Source organism: Metopolophium dirhodum, chromosome 1 (assembly GCF_019925205.1).
Source record: "Metopolophium dirhodum isolate CAU chromosome 1, ASM1992520v1, whole genome shotgun sequence".
In the NCBI taxonomy this organism is placed as follows: Eukaryota; Metazoa; Arthropoda; class Insecta; order Hemiptera; family Aphididae; genus Metopolophium; species Metopolophium dirhodum.
Genome location: NC_083560.1, coordinates 143,309,706 through 143,333,052, shown reverse-complemented (window position 1 = coordinate 143,333,052; position 23,347 = coordinate 143,309,706). Strand labels below are relative to the sequence as shown.

Genomic DNA, 23,347 nt, shown 5'->3' with positions numbered 1-23,347 from the left:
TTATTGAATAAAGTGGGTAATCTAATCAAATGATGACAATGTGCAACACAATTATACATTGCATTTATTTTATTTATACCTAATTAATCAGACCAGTTTACCTGAAAATAAAATAACCATGCAATATTACACCACATCATAATATTAGACTGATTATAAATTGCAAACAGACATTTTTTCATTATATGTATATTTATGCAAAAGTTGTTTAAAATTATAAACTAACATAGGTAATCTGATAAAAGGACCTTTATGTTCAATTAAATGTGGAAAGCCTAAAAAAAATGAGTACACTGCATTTATTTTATTTATACCTAATTAATCAGACCAGTTTACCTGATAATAAAATAACCATGCAATATTACACCACATCATAATATTAAACTGCAAACAGACATTTTTTCATTATATATATATGTGTAAAAGTTATTTAAAATTATAAATTATCATAGGTAATCTGGTCAAAGGACCTTTATGTTTAATTAAATGTGGAAAGCCTAAAACAAAATGAGTACACTACATTTATTTTATTTATACCTATAATTATCTCATACACTGTGACTTACACATGACTTACACACTCATACAACCTTATTAGATTGTATATAAGCAGTCGGCATGCATTGATTATAGACAGTGTTAAATCTCAACATCATTTACTAGACTTGATGCGTCGTCGCTTCACAACATTACAAAACCGCTACAAGACTACATAACAAGTAATATATTTTGATCTGGTACAAGTTTTAAAAACTAGTATATTAAAAATCTTAACTCGTAAATTTTTATTAAAGGTAAAAATACAATGTCTTCATATACCAATGTTACTGACGAAAGCTCATCAAATGAAGATGTAAGTATTCCCATTTGATTGTGTTTGTGTGTGTGTGTGTGTGTGTGTGTACATTTATTATAATAGATACAAAACATAATTTTATATTTATATTGATATTTTATTAAATAATAGCAGGAAAGTTCATATTCAGTAAAACCTGTTAAACCAAAAATCAGTAAATTCTAAAATATTATACACACATACACACACACACACACACACACACACACACACACACATTTTTAATATCAATTGAAATGTTACTTTATTTCATATATCAGCAATCGGAATCATACAAGGATATTTTTATGGATTTGATATCAAAAGGGAAAGTTGAAAATGATGTATTGAACACATTAACAATGAAGGAAGGAAATAATTCATACACTTTTAAATGCCCTGTTGCACCACACTGTGAAGACTACTATGTTATTCAGCATTACAAAATTAGTACAATTCAAGATATTCCGTCAGATGAAAGGTTAGTAAAAAACTATGGACTATAACATGTTTAAAATAAAAAATATAAAAAGTGAATTTTTATACTAGATGGAAACATGCGGAAGCTAGTATTAAAATTCATACATCTACTAGAGATACAAAAGATTCGAACATTTCAAACAAAATCAATGACGTTGTTCGTGAAATATTGGACCGGTTTTCAGCAGATCCTAAGAAAAAAATTATTAAAAATACTAAAAAATAAATTAACAACAATTTAAATGTATATACTATATTATCAATATTGCAAATTATAAACATTTATAATTTAATGATTGTATAATAAAAATAGTAACATTATAATAAAATAATTAATCTTGTTTCTATTTTTACAATAATATTGGTAATTTTTATTTAGTATTAATGTAATATTATTAATAGTATAAAGTTTAAAGAGTAAAAAAAAAAAAAAAAAATAATGTTAGAAAAGTATAATGTTATGATTATGTGCAATACTTACAGAAATAAATCATAGCACTAAAAACACAAAGGTTGTCAATATAAAAATTAATAATAGTCATATAATATAATATTGTTATAATATAACAATAGTCAGCAGCTGTATGATCGCAACTCGTAAACAACCTGCTGCTGCAGCTGATGATAAAGCAGTCGTAGATCGCAACGTTATATTTTAATATCATTTAATATTATATCTGATGGTGAATTATTGTGGAATTGAAGTATTTCATACATAAAACTAAAATCCTCGTTCTGTACAAAATAATTGCTAAAATCAAAATTTTGTATATACTGGTTTGTAAAATCATTTCGCTGACAAGATAATGGTAGAATATTAATGCTTGATTTAATTAATGAATACACTGTATCAAAAGTTGACTTATATGAAACCAACTTTTTCTGCTTTTCAACAATATACGAATTTATACATTCTTGTAATTCTTTTATTCGATGGAGATCATTATATGATAACGTGATAAATTGGTTATTAACATACAATTTGATAGTAAGCTGATTTAAATTAACTGAATAATACATGATATCTGTTATTTTTATACGTTTACAATTATTAGTATGTAGATTATTAGTTATTGAGCTATAAATTGAATCCGAAATTAGTGTATACCACTGTATTAAATCGACCATTATCATTTTTTTTGTGAAATTACATTGGAGTAATATAATAACATTAAACATATTTTTATCAACCAAAAATCCAACAGTTGCACTTTTCTTGCTAAGAGGTCGTATATCGATTACTGACTTTGAAACAACAATTGGAATCATATTGTACTGCTACGTGTTCTTTCTGATATAGTCGATTTTTTGATAATTTTTTTTAAAAAAACGCATAAATGTAAAAAATATTTTAATTTTAAATAACGTGGAATAAAATAACGGATGATCCTTACAACACACATATTTGAAAACTGAGTATATTACTTGAATCCTGTATTATTATATACAAAACTTATGTGGTTGAAATTGATATAAAAACTAAAGTGACCATGAAACCAAATCAAATAACGCGTAGAGAGGGGATACTTACCTGGATCTTTGAACCTGTAACTTTATTGAATTTTAAACCTACTATATTTAATTATGACTTGACGCATTATTCTACTCGGCTACAGGTCCACGACATATAAAATCAATTATTAACACATTTAAGTTGATTAATACAATATTTATTTTTTAAATGATTACAATTTATTGAAGTGTAATTAATTTCTTCAAGTAAAATAACATACTATGAATAAGACTGATTACAATCACAAACATGTGTAGATTTTAAATATTCGTTTTTTACATTTTCTATAAATTCATAACCCTTACAAAGTAAAACAAATATACATTTAGGATTCCATTTTGCGTGTTCAACAAACGGAATGTCATCTTTGGTCCATTTTTGTAAGACCAGTCCACAACAAAAACATTCGACAATGTCAGCAGTTCCTGAATACTTAAATCCGGCCTCAGATAGCGAATATTTATTTTGACACAAAGTAGGTGGAAATGAATTATACGATTTTAATCTCGATAAAAATGTAGTAAAATCTGAATGTACTGGATACGAATTATGTCTTATTAAATAAACCAACGAAGGAAAATCGTTAGAAAACTTCTGTAAATTCATGGTTTTTAATAAAACTAAAAATAATTGGTTGGAAAAAAAATCGAATGAATAAGATAATTTACTAAAAAAAAAAAAAATAACACAACTTGATTGTACAACGGTTCGATAATAACTGGCTAAATGTTTTCAATAATATCTTGTCTGCCAAATAAAAAATCGTTTTGATTTTTTCCCAAGAAAATTATAGGGATATTGGTTACACTGTAAGGCATACATTCCTGGTTAAACGTTTTTCATCTCCCCGTAAAAATTAACTCAGACTCCCCAACCATACATATTAGAATTTTTAGGTATACGGTGATCAAATGTACTGCAAGTGGGACTTTCCTCCTTGAACATTTTTCATATCCCCGTAAAAATTAACTCAGACTCCCCAACCATACATATTAGAATTTTTAGGTATACGGTGATCAAATGTACTGCAAGGGGGACTTTCCCCCTTGAACTTTTTTCATCTCCCCGTAAAAATTAACTCAGACTCCCCAAATTACTACTACTTTTGTGTTTAAAGAGTAATGACGATGTTTGAATTTAAATAAAAGTTTAATAATAATTATATTATTATAAGTACCTACTTGTTTTTGTATTCACCTATAAGCTCGCCTATAAGTTATATAAGCTTATATTATAATATAGTATAAGCTTATATAGTATATTATAGTAACGTACGGTAGTGTAAAGTGTGCTTGTTCGATTGATATTCGAGTATACAGCAGCTGATCATCGACGTAAGTACTTTTGATATTTTATAAATTATATTATTATATTTAGTTAAATACTTATACCACGTTTATATACTATATAGTATTCCCAGTAAATACAGCACGTATAATATACGTGTATACTAAGGATAATGTTGGTGTATATATATTACGTGTGTACGTAATTAATATTCGTATAATATACGTTGATACTACGTGTAATTATTGGTTGGTCGAACTTACATCGATTTACGTGTAAGGATATACGATTATATTAGGTTTAAAATACGTTGATGCATATTCGTATATTTTCCGTTGTAAAACTACGTTTAATTAACGTCGATCATACGTGTAATATTGGTTGGTCGAACTTACATCGATATACGTGTAAGGATATACGAATATATTAGGTTTAAAATACGTTGATACATATTTGTATATTTTCCGTGGTAAGACTACGTTTATTTAACGTCAACAGTACGTTTATAATTGGTTGGTCGAAGAAACGTGTAAATAGGACGAAAAATATTCGTTTATTTTTCGTTTAAGATAGGTAGAGCTATATTCGTTTACCTTACGTGGTGTATCTACTGTAATGTTCTCGACAGCTTGGTACCTACTATCGTAGTTCTAATAGCAGATAAGTGGCTGCCGAGATATTAACGTTGCGGGTCGCAGACAATTTATCTGATGTTGTAGTCGTGGTTGATAATAAATAAAAGACAGTTGTTGTTTTATTGTGAATTTTATTATATTGTTGATAATATTTCTAAGTCCAAAATATGCTCGTACAGAGTGGCGTGAAGGTGCTTGCACTAATGGGTGGTAGTACACGTCTGAAAACAGGCCGATTCGGGCTCCCTTATATATGAAGTTCCCCGTACCCCTTGCCTATAGCTACTGTATCTCGACTCACGGATGTGATGTGTGTGACCATCGTTCCGGCCCACGCATTTTATGACTTCCAGTATAATTCTGTGTATTCGATTTGATATAATCATTTTTAATATAATATTAATATTTTTTTATAATGACTATCGTTGCGTACAGTGTTGTAATCAAAATAATCATTCTACTGTTTCATATTTTTATATATTGAACATTGTGGTATACAGAGCAATTATATGGTTCAATGAGTTCCTAATATCCGTTTCTCAAACAAGACATTAAAATGTAATATTATTTAATAAACAGAAGGAACCCTTATTTCCGTTTCTATTATCCGATATATGCCGAATTACAGTATAGCTAATCTATAGTATAGTATAATAACTATTATATTACAATGGTGTTGTTAAGTAGTAACTGGCTTACTACATCTCCCCCTTTAAAAGTTGATTTTTATCGTTTAAAATGAGAAAAATTAACTCAAACTTCCTCCATTAGTTCAAGCACTTTCCTATGATTACAAATTTTACATATATCAATTATTACATTACATTCAATTATTACATGTTTACATTTTATGTTTTAAATTAAATACATCATTATAATTATATGGTACATTTCACCATATTAATTATTATTGACAGAATACAGATTATGATTCACAATATTACAGTATATATTTTGCTTATTATCTAGGTTAGTATCTTATGTGATTAACAATATATTCTTTTTTTGTGTTTTTTGTTTACATCAATAATCTTATCTTAGTGTTAATATAATATGTGTAATAATATTTTAATATAACATGAATTCTTAAAATCTATTACAATATATTTTTTTTTTTTTCGTGCAATATATATATATATGATAAAATAGTGGTGTTTACTATATTTTATTTTCCATTACCGGTTAATTATATTTTAAATAAATTAGATTAATATATTTATTATTCCATCACCATGTTATTTACGCCAATACATGCTATTATGTTCCTAACTTTCTTTTTTTTTCATTCTACGTTTACGTTTGCTTCTATATATATATTTTCCATTAATCGCTATATCATTATATCTTATGCCTAGTTAATATTACTAACCCTATACTGTAATTAGATTGTATCTTTTTACTACAAGTCCAGACCAACAATAAACTATTGTATTCAAGTTTTATTACATGATCAAGACTAGTATTAAATCGATTCTATACTATTCTGTTTTCGTAATGATCTTATCTTGCTAATTGAACCCGTGTCGCCAGAGTGTGCTGCAATTCAAAGCATCCTCCCGCGACACTGGCTAAACTAATAAGATTTTGTAATTTCTTATTGTGAGTTATTATGGCCATTTGGTCCCTTGGTGATCCCGTTAAAAAAATCTACTATTCACACGATTTTCCCAACCAATCACCAAACGATCAAACTCCAACATTTCCCTTAAGTGGTCAAACCGTTCGGTGCATAATAGTGCACCATTTGTCAGTCTCCAATAAAATAGACAAAATATGCCCCTATTATTTACCGCCCGATTCCTAATGCTATTTCTTTCTCTTTTGTTTTTCTGAAATTAATGAAATTAAAATTACTATTTGTGGTATTCTGTTAGTTAATTATTAATATCTAGCGTTATTTTTTTTTCTATATATATTTACTTTAGTGTGTTAATTAAGCTACTTTGTTATTTGCTATAATAAAATTTATAAATTCGCAAAAAAATTATATTTCTACAACGTGGTGCTAGGTGCGTGGTATTGTCTATATAGGTTGGAATTGTTTCACCAAATTTTGGTACCCATATTCATTAACCATTCTGTTAAATATACATTTTGTAAATCTCACATCAGTCTTTGGGTCGTGAGCGTATGTTATTTTATGTTTTTGTGTACATACGCCGCTATGCGCTTCCGTTAAGTTCAATAGCCTACCCTTTTTCTGGATTCTTCCTACATTAAATTCGAAAATTCTTTCAGTTATTTTTCCCTTTAATTTTTCTAATATCATGTAGAAGTCCCCATCGAAATTCAAATCATAGCATCTGATATTTAGAACTTCTATATGTCCTAACCCTAGTCTACTTAAAATATTCCTATCGTATGATCCCCCAAACAATACCACTACATTTATTTTATCTCCACGCAAAATATAATTTTTTATGAATTCTGGTGTTAGGTTATTTAATTTCGAATTCAGACTTTTGTTAAGTTGCGCTAAAATCGATAACTATTCTGAATTTTTGTTTTCCCGAGGCGTCCTCCTTCTTTTTGACTAATATTAATGGTGCGTTAAACGGACTCATTGATCTTTCTATGATTTCATCTTTCATCATTTGTCCTATTTGTTTTTCTATCTCCGGTTGTTGTGAAAACGGTAAACGATATGGTTTTTTATAAATCGGTTTCAAATCCTTAGGAACTTTTATTACGTGTTCTGCTGCCGTAGTACACGTAAGATTATCCCCTTCTAAATAGAAAATGTCCGCGTAATGTTCACATATTTTTATTATCGAATTATATTCGTGAACTTGAAGATGATCAGTACGTATCAACGCCCTGACCCGACGCGAGCGTTCAGTGTCAATTGTGTTTATACACCGTACGCTATCCGTCAAAACATCCGTGTCGTATGAAATATTACGCACTTGACCTACATTTATTTCCTGTGTCTTTTCAGATATATTTAATATGCTTATTGTAGTTTTGTTGTTTTTGACTGTATTGTAAATATTCGCGCAATATACGCCCGGTATTAATTCTTGTTTATTAATTAAAATATTTTTATTATTCATTTCTGTATCCGGTATATCGATTTGTACTATTGTCTCTGAGCGCGGTTTTAATGTAAAACAGATGTCACTATCGCTTCCGGTTTTATTATTATTTATTGTTAGCGTGTTATTAGCAACGTCTATTACTGCATGATTATCTATTAGAAATTTATTACCAATAATTCCGTCTGCCAGAATCGGAAAAATATTGTTTACAACATAAAATTGTGTTTCGAATGCTTCATTATTAATTATTAATTCTATTTCTGTTTTTCCTATTGTAGAAACTATTTTTTCATTGATGCCTTTCAAATAAATTTTTTCGTTTTCGTTAATTTCAGTGTTTCCTTTTAATGCATTAATTTTAATTATATTTAGATCCGCCCCAGTATCGACTAATAATTTAATTTGATTCTTATTAAAACTGGGTGATTCTAAAGTAATGTGGTTGTCTATTAATTTTGCTGTGATGTGGAAAATCCTGTGTGTGGGTCTTGAACTATTTCTTGGACCAATCTGACTCCCACTGGTGATGGTCCGTTGGCGTTTCCCGACGTGCTTCTTTCGTTTTTCTGTTTTGTATAACAGCTTGAAATTTCATGACCTATCTTATTGCAGTAACTGCAAAGTATGCCCTGAGTATTGTTATTGTCCCTACGAACATTATTGCTGTTGTCCGCATGGCGCGTGCCGTTTACACGATTATTGTTATACGTATTTTGTTGCGCATTAGGTCGATTGCTCCAGCAATCTCGTGCTATGTGATTTGATCTACCACAAGTGTAGCATCCGGTGCCTCGGTTAATATTATTTTGTTGTACTTTATTGCCATTGAAATTCCGTCCATAGCCGTTTCCGCCTCGTTGACCGCCGCGATTAACCATGTGTGAGCCATATCCGCTCTGATTATTATTCCCATAGTTATTGCGGTTGTTGTGATTAACATATCGGTTGTTATACCCGTTGAAATTGTTATTTCTATTGCTTTGATTTGAATTACCGTTTCCTCCGCGATTAACTGCGTTATTTGTATTACCACCATTTTGTCGTTTTTCCTCGTTATTGACGTCTGCCTGTTTTCCATTACCGATTTGTCTCTGCAACTTATCCATTTCTACTTTTGACTCATATTCGAGCATCTCATCGATCGCCGTTTTGAAACATTGTTCCAATGTACTGGGATTTCGACTTTTCAATACTGTATATAGGTGATGAGGTAACCCTGTCATAAATATGATCATTGCCTGTTTCTTAGTTTGTTTTTTCACTATATCTGCCTCGGCCTGAGCTAGACCTATCGTACTTGCCGCGCAGAGTTTATAATACAACTCTTCGATTCTACTAGCGAATTTTGCTACACTTTCTCCCTCGGCCATACGTGCCGTGTTTAAAGCTATTGATAGGGCCCTCTCCGATACTTTTTGTTCGAATGCCCCTTCTAATATTGTTTTTATTGCTCCCCATGTTTCTAAATTTCGATATTTTGTTACTTCTAACGCATTTCCCGTTAACTTAGAAGTAATTATTTTTAATAATATCGGTGTATCTGCTTCCGTTGTTTCTTTAATTGCGATTTCACAAATATTTATAAATTCGGCTACGTCCTTTTTGCCCGTGCAAATAGGTATCATAGCAATTGCTTTATCTAAATCCATTTTACTCATTTTTTTCTTAACCACTGACTCTAACTGCACGTGAATTACGCTTGAGTCTGACCTAGTACCTAACCGACCTACGGTTTGTTTCCGTGGCGCGGTACCTATCTGTTCTGTTAAACTATGTGTTCTTACTAAATTTTTCCTAACAGTTTTAACTATGTTTTTCCTAGTTTGTTCTAAAAATTCTTTCTTTACAGCGTCTTTTAAAACTGCCTCTTTTAATTCTTTCCTAGATTTATAATTTTCAACTTTTATTGAACTGTCCGCAGAACTAGTATCAATATCTGAACTATCGGATTCTGACATATATTTATCTAAACATTACATATATATAATTTTTAATAAATTATATCTACTAGGTACTTATAAATTATATCTACTAAATTTATTAATATCCTATCCGCGTGAGTAATTACCAAAAAGTATTTACTCTACATGTATATACTATTATTGATTTGTAAACTAATAATACGTAACTACCGTCACCAAAATTAATAATACGTAAAAATTATTACTTATAAAATAAATATCATGCACAAATATTAAAATGAAATATACGTAAACGCTCGTCGTACGTTGGACATGGATGAGTACCTATCTAATAACACGTAAAACGTTCGACCGCCTATGTTACGCATGTTAAATTTCGATACGGTATCCCCTCACCCGTTTCCCTCGCCCTGTTCCGCGATGTTTTTTTTTTTATGCGTACGCGCTCGTACTACGCTCGAATATTATAACGAAAAAATTCCCCGGTTAGCTACTCCGTAAATCCCTCTAATAATATTCGACTTCCTATCCCCTATTTTTATAGACTATAGACTTTAAAAGTATTATTACTAATTTTTCCTAAATGATTTAATTTCCTAAAATACGCGCTTTACCATTTAATCTTTTAAACACTAACAATTTTTTTTTCTAATAATTATTTCTATCAACTTATTCTTATTAATGTTATACTATTTCTTATCCTAGGGCCCCTATAATAAATCTCTCTCTTTTTCTTTCAAAACTTTTCAAAATTTGACGTCAATTACTTTAATAAGGTCATCTACTGCCTTTTAATTCAAAATCTCTTTTTTTTTCAATATATATCACTTAAATTCTCTCAACAATTATATTTCAATTCAATATTCAATATTTCACTTTAATCAATTATTCTCATATATACTTCAAAAATGCTACGCGCGTGCATCAATTTCCTAGATCAGCCTATCGCTGTCTACTTTAATTTATTAGATCAGTCTCCGCTGTCTATCACAAAATATCATAAAATTCTTAGGTCAGTCCCTGCTGCCTATCACAAAATACCATAAAATTCTTAGGTCAGTCCCTGCTGCCTACCACAAAAAATCTCAGATCGGTCCTTGCCGTCTATAAAAATCCTAGATCAGTCTACAGCTGTCTATCATAAAAAAAATCTTAGATCGGTCCTTGCCGTCTATTTACCATAAAAACCCTAGATCAGTCTACAGCTGTCTATCATAAAATACGTATATAGTTCTTCCCAAGCTTGTTTCCTATTTTTTTTCTTTATTTAATTTTATTCGAATATTTTTCCCTAATATTTTACACCACCACCAAGTATAAAATAAACGCTGATATATATGTATCAACGTGAGACGTGCACTTCAAGCTATACAATTTTAATTTTAATTATCTATCTTCACTTAATTAATATACTCACAATAACGTTGTTGCCACTGCTGTGTTCATTTTCTTGATTGACTGCTGGCCCGTCTTGAACTGTTCGTTGATCCCGGAGTCGCCTTGGTTGATCAGACCTCAACTGTTACCTCCGTGGAGCTGCTTGACGTGGTGTAGCCGCTGCGTCGGTACTGGATCTCCGAAGTTGAATGTAGCCGCCTTGACTGCTAGACTCGCCTTTGGAAATTTAAATCCGCCGCTTTGACTGCTCGCCTCGTCTTGAAACTCCTTGAACCTCCTTTTTCGACTGCGCCAGTGTAATGTTCTCGACAGCTTGGTACCTACTATCGTAGTTCTAATAGCAGATAAGTGGCTGCCGAGATATTAACGTTGCGGGTCGCAGACAATTTATCTGATGTTGTAGTCGTGGTTGATAATAAATAAAAGACAGTTGTTGTTTTATTGTGAATTTTATTATATTGTTGATAATATTTCTAAGTCCAAAATATGCTCGTACAGAGTGGCGTGAAGGTGCTTGCACTAATGGGTGGTAGTACACGTCTGAAAACAGGCCGATTCGGGCTCCCTTATATATGAAGTTCCCCGTACCCCTTGCCTATAGCTACTGTATCTCGACTCACGGATGTGATGTGTGTGACCATCGTTCCGGCCCACGCATTTTATGACTTCCAGTATAATTCTGTGTATTCGATTTGATATAATCATTTTTAATATAATATTAATATTTTTTTATAATGACTATCGTTGCGTACAGTGTTGTAATCAAAATAATCATTCTACTGTTTCATATTTTTATATATTGAACATTGTGGTATACAGAGCAATTATATGGTTCAATGAGTTCCTAATATCCGTTTCTCAAACAAGACATTAAAATGTAATATTATTTAATAAACAGAAGGAACCCTTATTTCCGTTTCTATTATCCGATATATGCCGAATTACAGTATAGCTAATCTATAGTATAGTATAATAACTATTATATTACAATGGTGTTGTTAAGTAGTAACTGGCTTACTACACTACGTTTATTTAACGTCGACAGTACGTTTATAATTGGTTGGTCGAAGAAACGTGTATATAGGGCGAAAAATATTCGTTTAGTTTACCCACAGTGGGCAGTGGCGTATTTAGGAATTTGTCATGGGGAGGGTCCAGATCATTTTCAGAACACAGAGCCGTGGGGAGCTTATAAGTCCATGTAAAATGATTGAGTTTTTAATCATTTAAATATATAAAATCTCGTGTCACGGTGTTAGTGTGTGAAACTGTGAACTCCTCTGTAACGGCTCGACCGATTTGGGTAAACATTTTTTTGTACATCTGGTAATTACTCATAGAACAATATAGAAGCGAAACTACGAAACTCGATCAGCTGATTCGGTTAAATTTACGTTTACCTATGATCTGAATTCTGAAACATGATGTCAGATCACGATTTAATAGTGTGTCAGATCCTTGTTTACCCGTAATCAGACAACGTTTACTTCCTCGTAGGCGGGGTAAGCTACGCGGGGTCCGTCGGTTTACCCGTCGTGTGAAAGTACAACTAGTCCGCCGACAGCGCTGTCGGCGTAGAATATTCTAGAAGCAACTACCTCCCCGCTCACGCCTCACAGCATCTTTGTTCGACGGTCTATCGCCTATGCTGATGTACCATGTACGAGCCGTTAAAGCCGTTGTATTGATTTGACTTTTGGCCGTTGGCGTGACGAAGCATTTCGTCCATACTCCATCGTATTCGTTTATAAATTATAAGAGACGCTGTTTGTTTTTTGTGCTAATCTGCCCAAATTGCCAGTGCCATTGGAAATTCACAGCTGACTATACTGCACTTTACTATACAGTTGTAAGTACCTATATTAATTATTGTTTGAATATATTATAGTTATGTATGTATAAATATTCTAAATACTTATTTATATAGAATTAAAATTTTTTAAATTTTGGTAAAGCAGTAATTAAGTAATAGAACTATAGATTTTTGAAGTGCAGTACGATAACAATTTTTACATTACACTAACAATTTAACTGCTATGTAAAACAAATATATACAATCATGATATTAATATCATAAAATGTACATAACATTATTGTCCACTCCTAGATCAAATAACATCAATATTTTATCTATTGGTGGTGGTCAGTACATTAATTTTGGTATTGTGCATGGATTAACTAATTTATATAAGACTGAGCCAAATGTGAATCAATTATCTGTAATTGAATTATGGTTCAATATTGATGGATTACCAATAGATAAGAAAGGATCCTCATTTTGGCCAATATTGTGCGGTCTATGTATAAATGACTCTATAAAGCCTTTTATTGTTGGTTCATATTTTGGAATAAAAAAACCTTCTAGTGTAAATGAATATTTATCTGAATTTGTTGAAGAACTTAATGAAATATTAACAAATGGTTTACAAATAGATGATTTAATTTTAAATGTCCGCATTAAAGGTATAATTGCCGACGCTCCTGCTCGTGCATTTATAAAACAAGTAAAGGGACATTCTGGGTACTTTGGATGTGAAAAGTGTGAAGAAGAAGGTGAATATTTATCAGGAAGCCTTTCTTTTCCTGGATATAGAGCTCAATTACGGACTGATGAGTCTTTCACAAACCGTTATAATGAAGAGCATCACATAGGAACGTCCCCATTATTGAGAATAATTGGTCTTGGACTTATCTCTTTTATTCCACTGGATTATATGCATCTGTGTTGCCTTGGGATAATGAAAAAAATACTGCAGTTTATTCTTAAAGGAACTCGAGTGGAAGATGCTTGTAATTATATTAAGTTGTCTAAAGACCAGGTTATATCAATAAATCAAAAAATGAAAATTATTAAGAAATGGATCTGTTCAGACTTTGCTCGAATTCCAAATGATTTAAACAATTTTAATACTTTTAAGGCTACTGAATTTAGACAAATTATGCACGGGACCTTACCTTTTTAAAGACATAGTTAGCATTCCTGTTTACAACAATTTTTTTATATTCCATGTCATTATGCGTATATTAAGCTGCAAGACTACAGTTTATACTCAAAATGAGTATGCTGATTCTTTAAGCAAGCATTTTGTAAAAACATTTTGTCTGATTTATGGCCGCGGAAATGTCTCCTATAATGTACATTCTCTTATTCATTTGTCACAAGATGCCAAAAAATATGGGGTTTTAGATAACTTTTCTTCTTTCCCATATGAAAATTATCTTCAACATATAAAAAAAAATAGTACAACCAGGTCGATTTCCTTTAACCCAACTTTATAATCGTATCACTGAAGAACGTGCATGTGAATCTTCTATTTTTAAATCATTAGTTAATTATCCCATTTTAGATGGTTATCATTTTAATGGTCCTTTACCTGAAGATATTTCTTGTGATTCAGTTAGTCAGTATTCAATTTTGTTTATTAAAACATTTACCATACGAATAGAAAATATAAAACGTAGGTCTAACAAACGAGATGATTGTATTATTATGGCCTCAAATAAAGTGGGCCTAGTTAAAAACGTCATAAATAGAAATGGTGACATATTTATAGTTTGTTCTATATTTGAGAAAGTTGTCCCAATTTATAATTTACCATGTTCATCTATGTTTGTTGGAATGTATGAATGTAGCAAATTATCGTCTACTTTAAAATTATATCATGTGAATAGTATTAAATTTAAAGCCTGTTATTTTCCAACTACTAATATAATTCCACATTCAACTTTCAATGTATGTACATTATTACATACGAATTGTTAATCAGGTATATTTAGTTAAGAATAGAAATAATGTTAACATAATATTGTGGTTATAATGAATTAGTTTTTTTAGTAGTTAATTATGACGAATGCCATTTTGTACTTTATCATTGTTTCCCCGGGTAACAATGAAAACATCCTAACAATCGTTCCAAAGTCATGGATAATAAATAAGGAGTCAGGAATCCCTGTAGTTGGAAAAATGTACGAATGGTATTGGCCAACTGAACATGGAACTAAAAAAGCTGAACAAAATGTTTAAGTCGATTTTAATTGGGATAAAAAAATTGGACAGGTTCAAGATATAACCGGTAAATTAATTTTATTATTTTTATGATAGTTTTATACATTATTTTTTGATGATGAATTATTTGTACAAAAATCATATATTTTTAGTGTACCTATGTTTATTTTCTCTCATATTTTTTAGATTCCTATTTAGAAGCAAATTGTATTGTAATCAAAATTAAAATCAATCAAAGTAAATTTGCCATAGTTGAATTTTTAAATGAACAATCTATTGAAGTGGTACCTTGTAGTTGGATTAAAGTTGATCATATATCAAAGCGTTTTATTTGTTGTTGGCCTGGTGGCAAAAACATGTCTAAATTTGCTTTATCACAAAAAAAACCTTTAAATTCGTGGGAAGAACACGACTGTCTGCCACGTAAATTTTTCGGTTGGTTATATTATACAATTATTGTAATGTTTAATTTGATAAACTATTTTATTTTACTATTGACAGAAACTCATGCATTGGCGAAGAAAAAATTATTAAATTTCTGTTATACCAGCTCAACAGAAATAGAAGAGACAGAAAACCGTAGAAAACATATAAAAAGGAAACGTTTTAACTCATATAGCAGTGATGAAGACCTTAATAATGACTATAAAAAAGAAAAAGAGAAACTGAATACCCATTCAAGTAAATTTTTTTTATTGTGTTACAAATATTACCTATATAGTTAAAGGTTAGGTTTAATTGGTTTATTACATTTTTAGGTAAAAAGAAAACACAAAACAAAAAAGTAACTATTGATTCAAATTATAGTGATGAAAGTGACTCAATATTCAACACCAAATTTAAACATGTAGATACAGTTCCACAACCAACAGGTATTGTGAAAATAATTACCGTAAAATAATATATTTTTATGTTTTTAGATTCATTTGATTTATTCAATTGTGATGAATCTGCTAATGAGTTGGAATTTATATTAAATTCATCAACTCAAATCACTGTCTTACCAAATGTGGAAAAATTAGTTGAAGATAGTCAGCCATTAGTAGAAGATTATATACTCCGACCGGAATAAGAACGTACCTCGTCGCGCAGGCGGCGACCGGTTCCCCTCCACCACCTTGTCTATATTGGGTGCCGACGATATTGCATACAAAGTGATGATATTAATCAACTATTAATTACTGTAATTATTATACAGGGCGCTCAAGTAATGATGCATAGGTGTATAATGCACAACAGTTTTTTTTGTTATCTGCCATATTATAACTTAATATTATAAACATATTATTAAACTAAACATATTATAACTTAATATTATTATTTACTTTATTAAATATTTTTATTGTAATACATATATAATTATATAATATAATTTAATACAACTACATTATGTAATATAATATACTATATATTAATTTAACATGGAATGCACTAATTAATGACACTATTAAAGACAAAAAAACATTTCAAATAATTTTTTTTAAGAAAAAATTAATTTAAAATTTATCAAAAAAATAAATATTTACAACAATTAATATTCTATTATTCTAAAGAACAACAACCGAGATCGTTGTCCTCGTCATCGGCATCGTCGGATGAGTCGGACGTATCGCCTATGGTTAGGATGTAATTTGGATTTGTCTCAAGTTCATCGATCATCTCGTCACATATAAATTCCATACTCCATAATTTTTTTTCTTCGGTTATCACTTGAGATATGAAGTTCTGCCAGTCTCCCGGTGTTACCCTATCTAAGGCTTGGTAAAGCAAATTCTTTACATCAGTTAATTTAAAAGTCGTGTTGTTGGCTTTGACATATTGCTTCACCATCGACCAAACCAGTTCAATCGGGTTTAATTCGCAGTGTAGGGGGGCAGTCTTAATATTGATTTTTTGGCTTCTTTTGCAATATCGTCAATTACGTAAGTGTTATACCTAAAAAAAACATTAATTAGCGTTTTTATTATTATTTGATTTGTTTTATAATTACTTAGGTTTGAGACGTTTCACGATTTCTATGAGGTCGCTTTTTGCCTTATTGGTGATATCAATTTCTTCATCTTTTAATAGTATCCAGTTAACAATATCTGCCTTTTTCCAACTCATATTTGGAACCTTTTCTGATTTTACCGAATGATATGGTGCGTTGTCCATCACCACAACGGCGTTATCCTTGAGTAGAGGCAATATTTCTTCAAACCATTCTTTGAATGTCTGCCCGTTCATTTCGTCATGGTAATCGGACGTATTTTTTTTAGATTCAAAACATAACAATCCACGTTGTAAGAAACCATCGGTAGACCCTATGTGAAGGATGATCAAGCGTTTCCCTTTGCCTGTTGGATTTGGTGCACCGGTCGACAGTCCCTCCAGGAATGCCATTCTATGTGATGTGACCGTTTGATCAACCCACACTTTGGTGCTACAGTCCCCAACATTAATCCACGTTTCATCCAAATAATAGATTGGTCTTCCTTCCTCTCGAAATTGACGAATTTGTAGCAAATAATTTCTACGCCAAGCAACCAGATCACTTCTTTCTAAAAGGAAACTATTTCTTTGACGTTTAGTATATTTAAAATTTAAACTTTTAAGCACTATTCCTAAAGAAGTCTTTTTAATATTTGGCAAGGTTTCGTCTTCATTTATTGCCGATAATAACTTTGGAATTGTTGGCAGTTCTTTGTTGAACCAAAATGAATGAACTTTTCTGCGTATTGCGTTCTTATCAAATTCATCTATTTTGTCAACAATACCAGGCTTTTGTCTTTTTCGGTTAGGTGATTTCACACATTTTGTAGTATTGTATTCTGATATTGTTTTACGAACTGTGTGGTAACCAATACCAAGATTTTCAGAAATGTGAGTGATGAGCTCACGAAACTTCATCTTGCCGCTATTGTTCAATACCGACTTGTAGTGGTTGATAATGATCAATTTCTGACCACTACAGACAGGCTGAAAAGTAAGAACCATTATTTAATTAATATTATTTTTTATTCAAAAAGATAAGTAATATGTTTGTTATTCTATAATAAATTGAAAAGTGTTCATAAATACATCTCTTTTCTCTATACTTGTTTTACAAGCGTGTAACGATAAGTTTTCGACAAAATAATCTGACTAAAAATGATATAAAAAACTAATATCGATAGAAATACGATAATTGAATGAAAAATTTCGCAAACTTTCAAAATATATAAAGGCTTAATTAATATACATTAACAGGGATTTTTCTAATTTTTTATAATTGTCAAATAATGCTGAAACATCCAGTGTACAGGGTGTAACAGGTCTATTTGATTAATGCATTAACTTTTTTAATATTCAATAGTTTTAAAATGTTTTATTATATTATTATACATGAAAAAAATCATGTGGAATCGTGTATACTTAAATGTAATATGTGGAATTTTGTAATAGCCGTTTCATGCAGGCACGTACTGAACACCTGTATCTCATAATAAGAGGGGTCATCTTAACGGTCGAAAAAGGAATGTTACGAAACCTATTGTATTGAAGGTAAAGCAAAAGAAACGGTAGAAAAACGTACGTTATATTACACCATGTAACCATTTTATACGATTTAGATGAACATCGTTTAAATGAAATATATAAAACTCGATTTACACTTTTGATGTACCGATACTATTTTGAATGATTTGATTAATATCGCAAAAAACACACGTTTTATTATGGTAGGACTTAATTCATACGCGCTAAGCTTTTCAAAAATATTTTATATGCTTCTTGTGAACCGGCATTAAAAAAATATATATTTTATTGCTAGTTTAATGGTAGGTTAATAGTATGTGATAATTTTCTTGTAAAAATTTGTAATAATTAATTAGAAAAAAACAATGTTAACTTACTTTTCCTTTAGGATTCTTTTTCTTTGGAGTCATAATTTGTGGTGTTTTTTCATCTGAAGAACTCATAATGATGACAGTATCACTTCAAATAAACAAATCGTAGTATAAAATAAAATCAACTAAATAGCACTATAGCAGCAAACGTTGTATGCTGATGAGCAGCTGAATCACTACAACACGGTGTATTATGTGGTAATTTGAGACAGCGCTGTATACCGATGCGACCGTAAATGTTTCAGCCAATCAGAGACGACCGGCGCACTACAAACCTGATTTAGTCCGCCGCCCGGGTACGTTCTTATTCCGGTCGGAGTATAGTCAGCCATTAACTATCTGTGGTAATAATCTATATTATCATCATTAATCAATTAAATATGTTCAACAACTGTATTTTTGATTACTTACTATTTATAGATGATCATGTACCAGACACTACTCAAATGTTGATGAATATTGGTCATGTCTTAAAAAATGGTATACATCACAGTTTAAATTATATTTATTTTAAATACAATTTGTTTTATTAAGCTCTTTTATCAGTTGCAGGACAGATAAATGTATTAAAAAAAGACAACGAAACATTAAAAGTAGACCTTGCCAAAAACCAAGAATATCTTGTTGATTTAATCAGAATGGTAAATAACAAAGGATTTAATAATGAGGATAAAAGCTATTTTGATAGATCTAATTTAAAAATACCAGTAAAAAATTTTGAAGAATTAAAGGCACTGGAATCAAATGATGAACAAAAAAAAATTCTAGTAAGTTTAAAACAAATATAACATTATTATTTTATTGAACAGTTAATTAATTATCAAATATTATATACCTACACAATTAAATAATAGGTATGACCGTAAATTATTTTATTTTTTTTTTTTTTATTAGCTATATTATTACAAAACTATGGATAGCTCTCAACAATTAATAAGTTATGCATGATACAAAATTATACATTACATTTTAAAATTATATAATAAAGCCAGCGTCCAATATAAAAGAAATTACAGTTTTAATGGCATTTTTTTCTTTTATCAATAAGCAGTATTAAAAAAGCAGTATTAAATATTAATCCATTTTATATAGAGCCACATTTTTGTATAAGTTAGAATTGAAATAAATTAAGCTAAATAAATAATTAGTTTTAGTAATTATTCAAATGTTTGTTTTTTGATCGATTCATTTTATTTTAAAATTTAAGGAAATGCCCAAAATTGCTTATAAGCCCAGTAGCTGCTTATCACAAGTTTCTAAAAGACGGAGAGAAAAGGTTGTTGAAATCAATTATTTAGTCAACAACACAGATAATGTTATTTCTATTCAATCCAAACAAGTCGAACCACCTGAACAATTTTCCCAAATAGATTCAAGCCTTAATACGTTACCAGGAGTTATCGAACGTTATTCTAATAATGAGCCTGAACCATGTTTGGAACTTAGAGAAATAAATATTCTTCAACATGTACCCGATTTGAATACTTTTGATTTAAAACTAGCCTCGTTAATAACTAATTCTAGACTTCCAAGAAGTCGTGCTTCAGAATTATTAAAATTATTGAAATCTGTGGATAATTTGGAGAGCTTAAAATCATTACCAACAGATTCCAAGACCTTATTAACAACTCCCCGATCTGGAAGTGTAGAAATAAAAACAATCACTGGTGGTCAGTACATCCATTTTGGTATCTCCAATGGATTAAAACATTTATTAAATAGAGATCCACACGTTCGTCAACTAACGGTCTTTGAATTATGGTTCAATATTGATGGGTTGCCAATTGACAGAAAGGGCAAATCATTGTGGCCTATTTTATGTGGTATTTTTGTTGATAATTCTATAAAACCTTTCATTGTTGGTTCTTATTTTGGAGAAAAAAAACCATACAATGTTCATGAATACCTCTCTCTTTTTATTCTTGAACTTAATGATCTCATAAATAATGGTTTGCAAGTTGATGATAGCAATATAAGTGTACATTTAAAAGGATTAATTGCTGATGCACCAGCTCGAGCTTATATTAAACAGGTTAAAGGGCACTCTGGATACTTCAGTTGTGAAAAATGTATGGTCGAAGGAGAGTATTTGCATGGTAGTGTATCATTTAATGACGAAACTGCTCAAGAACGAACTGATGATTCATTTTTAAACCGTACTAATGAAGAACATCATGTTGGAATATCTCCTTTATTAGATATTACTGGTATCGGGCTTTTCTCAAATATCCCTTTGGACTATATGCATATTTGTTGCTTGGGTATTATGAAAAAAATATTACATTGTATTGTAAGAGGGTCTAAAGTTGTTAATTCATGTGGTCAAATTCGACTTTCTAAGGATCAAATCATCTTAATAAATAATCGTTTGAAAATTATTTCAAAATATCTATGTTCAGACTTTGTTCGTGTGCCAGACAACTTAAGTGACTTCCATACCTTTAAAGCTACCGAACTACGACAAATAATGTTGTACACGGGACCATTTTAATTTAAACATATAGTTAGTTTACCTGTGTATAACAATTTAATAATGTTTAATATTGTCATGAGAATTTTGAGCTGTAGTAAAACTGTTTATAGCCAAAATGATTATGCCAATGCTTTAGCTAAACATTTTGTAAAAACATTTTCTCAAGTATTTGGTGGAAATGTTTCATACAATGTACATTCGTTTATTCATTTGGCAAATGACTGCAAAAAATATGGTGTAGTAGATAATTTTTCAGCTTTTCCTTTCGAAAATTATTTACAGCATTTGAAAAAAATATTACAACCCGGTCCTTCTCCGTTAGTTCAACTTCATAACCGTATCATAGAAGAACGTGTATGTAGTTGACGCGGCTACGACGGTGGTGGTAGGTGGTCCGCGGAGAGCCGGTCGTTGATGGGGTAGAATAGGTGGTGTTATAGGTTTGAAACGAATATGACAACACAATTTCGGTGACAAGATTTGTATTTATTGACGTATATAATTATAATGAATATATGTATACGAAACGATATTGACGAAAAAAGAAACAAGAACCACAGACGGCGGCTATATGAAATAGGTATGTAGGTTGTGGTCGTTACGTGTGTCTTTTTGACTAGAGACTAGTCTACGACGGCCGGTACTCGTTCTACGCGACTCGCCTTCCCGTCCCACCTTGTGCCTTTGTGACGTGGTGGGGGAGTTGGCGTTGTCGCGCTGTAGCCCGTAGTGGCGGTTGACGAAAAATGTAGACTGGTCGCTGCGGTACCTGTACTTTGTACTGGTGGCCGCTGCGTACCGTGTCATACTCCCCCGCCAAACCGTCACACGGGGTACACTTGTACCGGTGTCTGTGTGCCTTTATGGGACGGGGTGGCTTGTACTACCTCTGGCTTTCACTTGAGGTAGACTTGCCCGCGCCCGTGTGTGTTACTGGGGGTGTTTTGGGGACCCTACCGGAGTGTAGAACGAGTGAGTGTCGTCCAACTCCGGCATCCCCTCGAACGCCACCAGGCAATCTGCCTCGGTTATGTCCACCGTGGCCTCTGATTGGTCTGGCGACTCCTGGCTGGTGGGCTGTCCCGGCTCCTCGGACTTGCCGTCCTTGGATGCCGGTTTGTCCACCTCCATCGGTGTTGGTTTGGCCGGAGGCGTGCAGGCTGCTTCCGGGTCTGAGGTTGGCGCGGGTTGCTTGGCAAGCCGACGTTGTTGGCTTGCCTCGCTTTCCCTGGCCTTCCTCTTTTCCTTCAGCTGCTGGAATTTACGGCAGTTCCGTGCCTGCTGCGCCTCCGTCCTCACCCTTCCCGTTGGGCCGGGGAGTACCCCTGTTGGCCTGGGTACCGGTGCCGGCTCCGCAGGTGTTACGGGGGCAGGTGTCGTTGCTGGGGTTGGTGGCCTTGTCAGGGACGGTGTGCGGTTACCGGGTGTTGATGTTGATGGTGGTCGGTGTGGCCGCAACCTCCGCTGGATGTCCGTCGTGCGTTCCTCCCAGCCCCGGTTGCAGATGGCCGCCCGCACTGGGTCCTGCAGGAGTTGGCGGGTAGTCATCCTCGCGCCCTGGGCGGCTGTTCGCGGCTCATCCTGGCCACCGGATACCAGCCCCAGCCGTTGTATGAGTTCGGCAACCTGCTGCCACTTCTCCTGCTGTTGTCCGGTCATGTTGTCTGTAAATGATTGTTATTACAGATAATTGTTTATTTAATGTTGGCCTATCAGTGCCCGTTTTAGGCATGACACATGTATTTTCCGCGGCGGTTGTTGGTCGGTTTGGAAGACTCCTTTCCCGACCTGTATCGCCAGTCTTACCGGTCCCCACCACTTTGGTGCGAAACCGGCGTGAAAATCTTTGTGTGCCTTAGATAAGTGGTATGCTTTGTAGTAGACTACGTCGCCC

The 23,347-nt window shown here is 32.2% G+C and overlaps 4 protein-coding genes and 1 long non-coding RNA gene across 5 annotated transcripts in view; 3 read left to right on the top strand and 2 right to left on the bottom strand.

Annotated features, from left to right (window-relative positions):
• Nucleotides 1-589: 589 nt before the first annotated feature.
• LOC132937381 (uncharacterized) lies at nt 590-1,620 on the top strand. Its single transcript, XM_061004203.1, has 4 exons — nt 590-719; nt 795-853; nt 1,117-1,316; nt 1,385-1,620. The coding sequence occupies exons 2-4, from the start codon at nt 806-808 to the stop codon at nt 1,539-1,541; spliced, it is 405 nt and encodes a 134-aa protein (XP_060860186.1). The 5' UTR covers nt 590-719; nt 795-805; the 3' UTR covers nt 1,542-1,620.
• A 6,652-nt stretch (nt 1,621-8,272) lies between these two features.
• Nucleotides 8,273-23,347, bottom strand: part of LOC132935139 (uncharacterized) — a 494,638-nt gene continuing 479,563 nt past the window's right edge. The window contains exon 2 of the mRNA XM_061001602.1: nt 8,273-8,386. The gene's annotated coding sequence lies outside the window, so the exon portion shown is untranslated. The remainder of the gene's footprint in view (nt 8,387-23,347) is intronic.
• Nucleotides 13,187-14,071, top strand: LOC132933016 (uncharacterized). The gene has a single exon (XM_060999354.1). The coding sequence runs from the start codon at nt 13,187-13,189 to the stop codon at nt 14,069-14,071; it is 885 nt and encodes a 294-aa protein (XP_060855337.1).
• On the top strand, nt 15,054-15,750 carry LOC132933988 (uncharacterized). Its single transcript, XR_009662968.1, has 3 exons — nt 15,054-15,181; nt 15,301-15,549; nt 15,616-15,750. It is a non-coding gene; the product is annotated as an uncharacterized LOC132933988 (long non-coding RNA).
• Nucleotides 17,101-19,052, bottom strand: LOC132933015 (uncharacterized). Its single transcript, XM_060999353.1, has 2 exons — nt 18,987-19,052; nt 17,101-18,072 (listed from the first exon to the last, which is right to left on the bottom strand). Exons 1-2 carry the CDS (start codon nt 19,050-19,052, stop codon nt 17,101-17,103), a joined length of 1,038 nt encoding a protein of 345 aa, XP_060855336.1.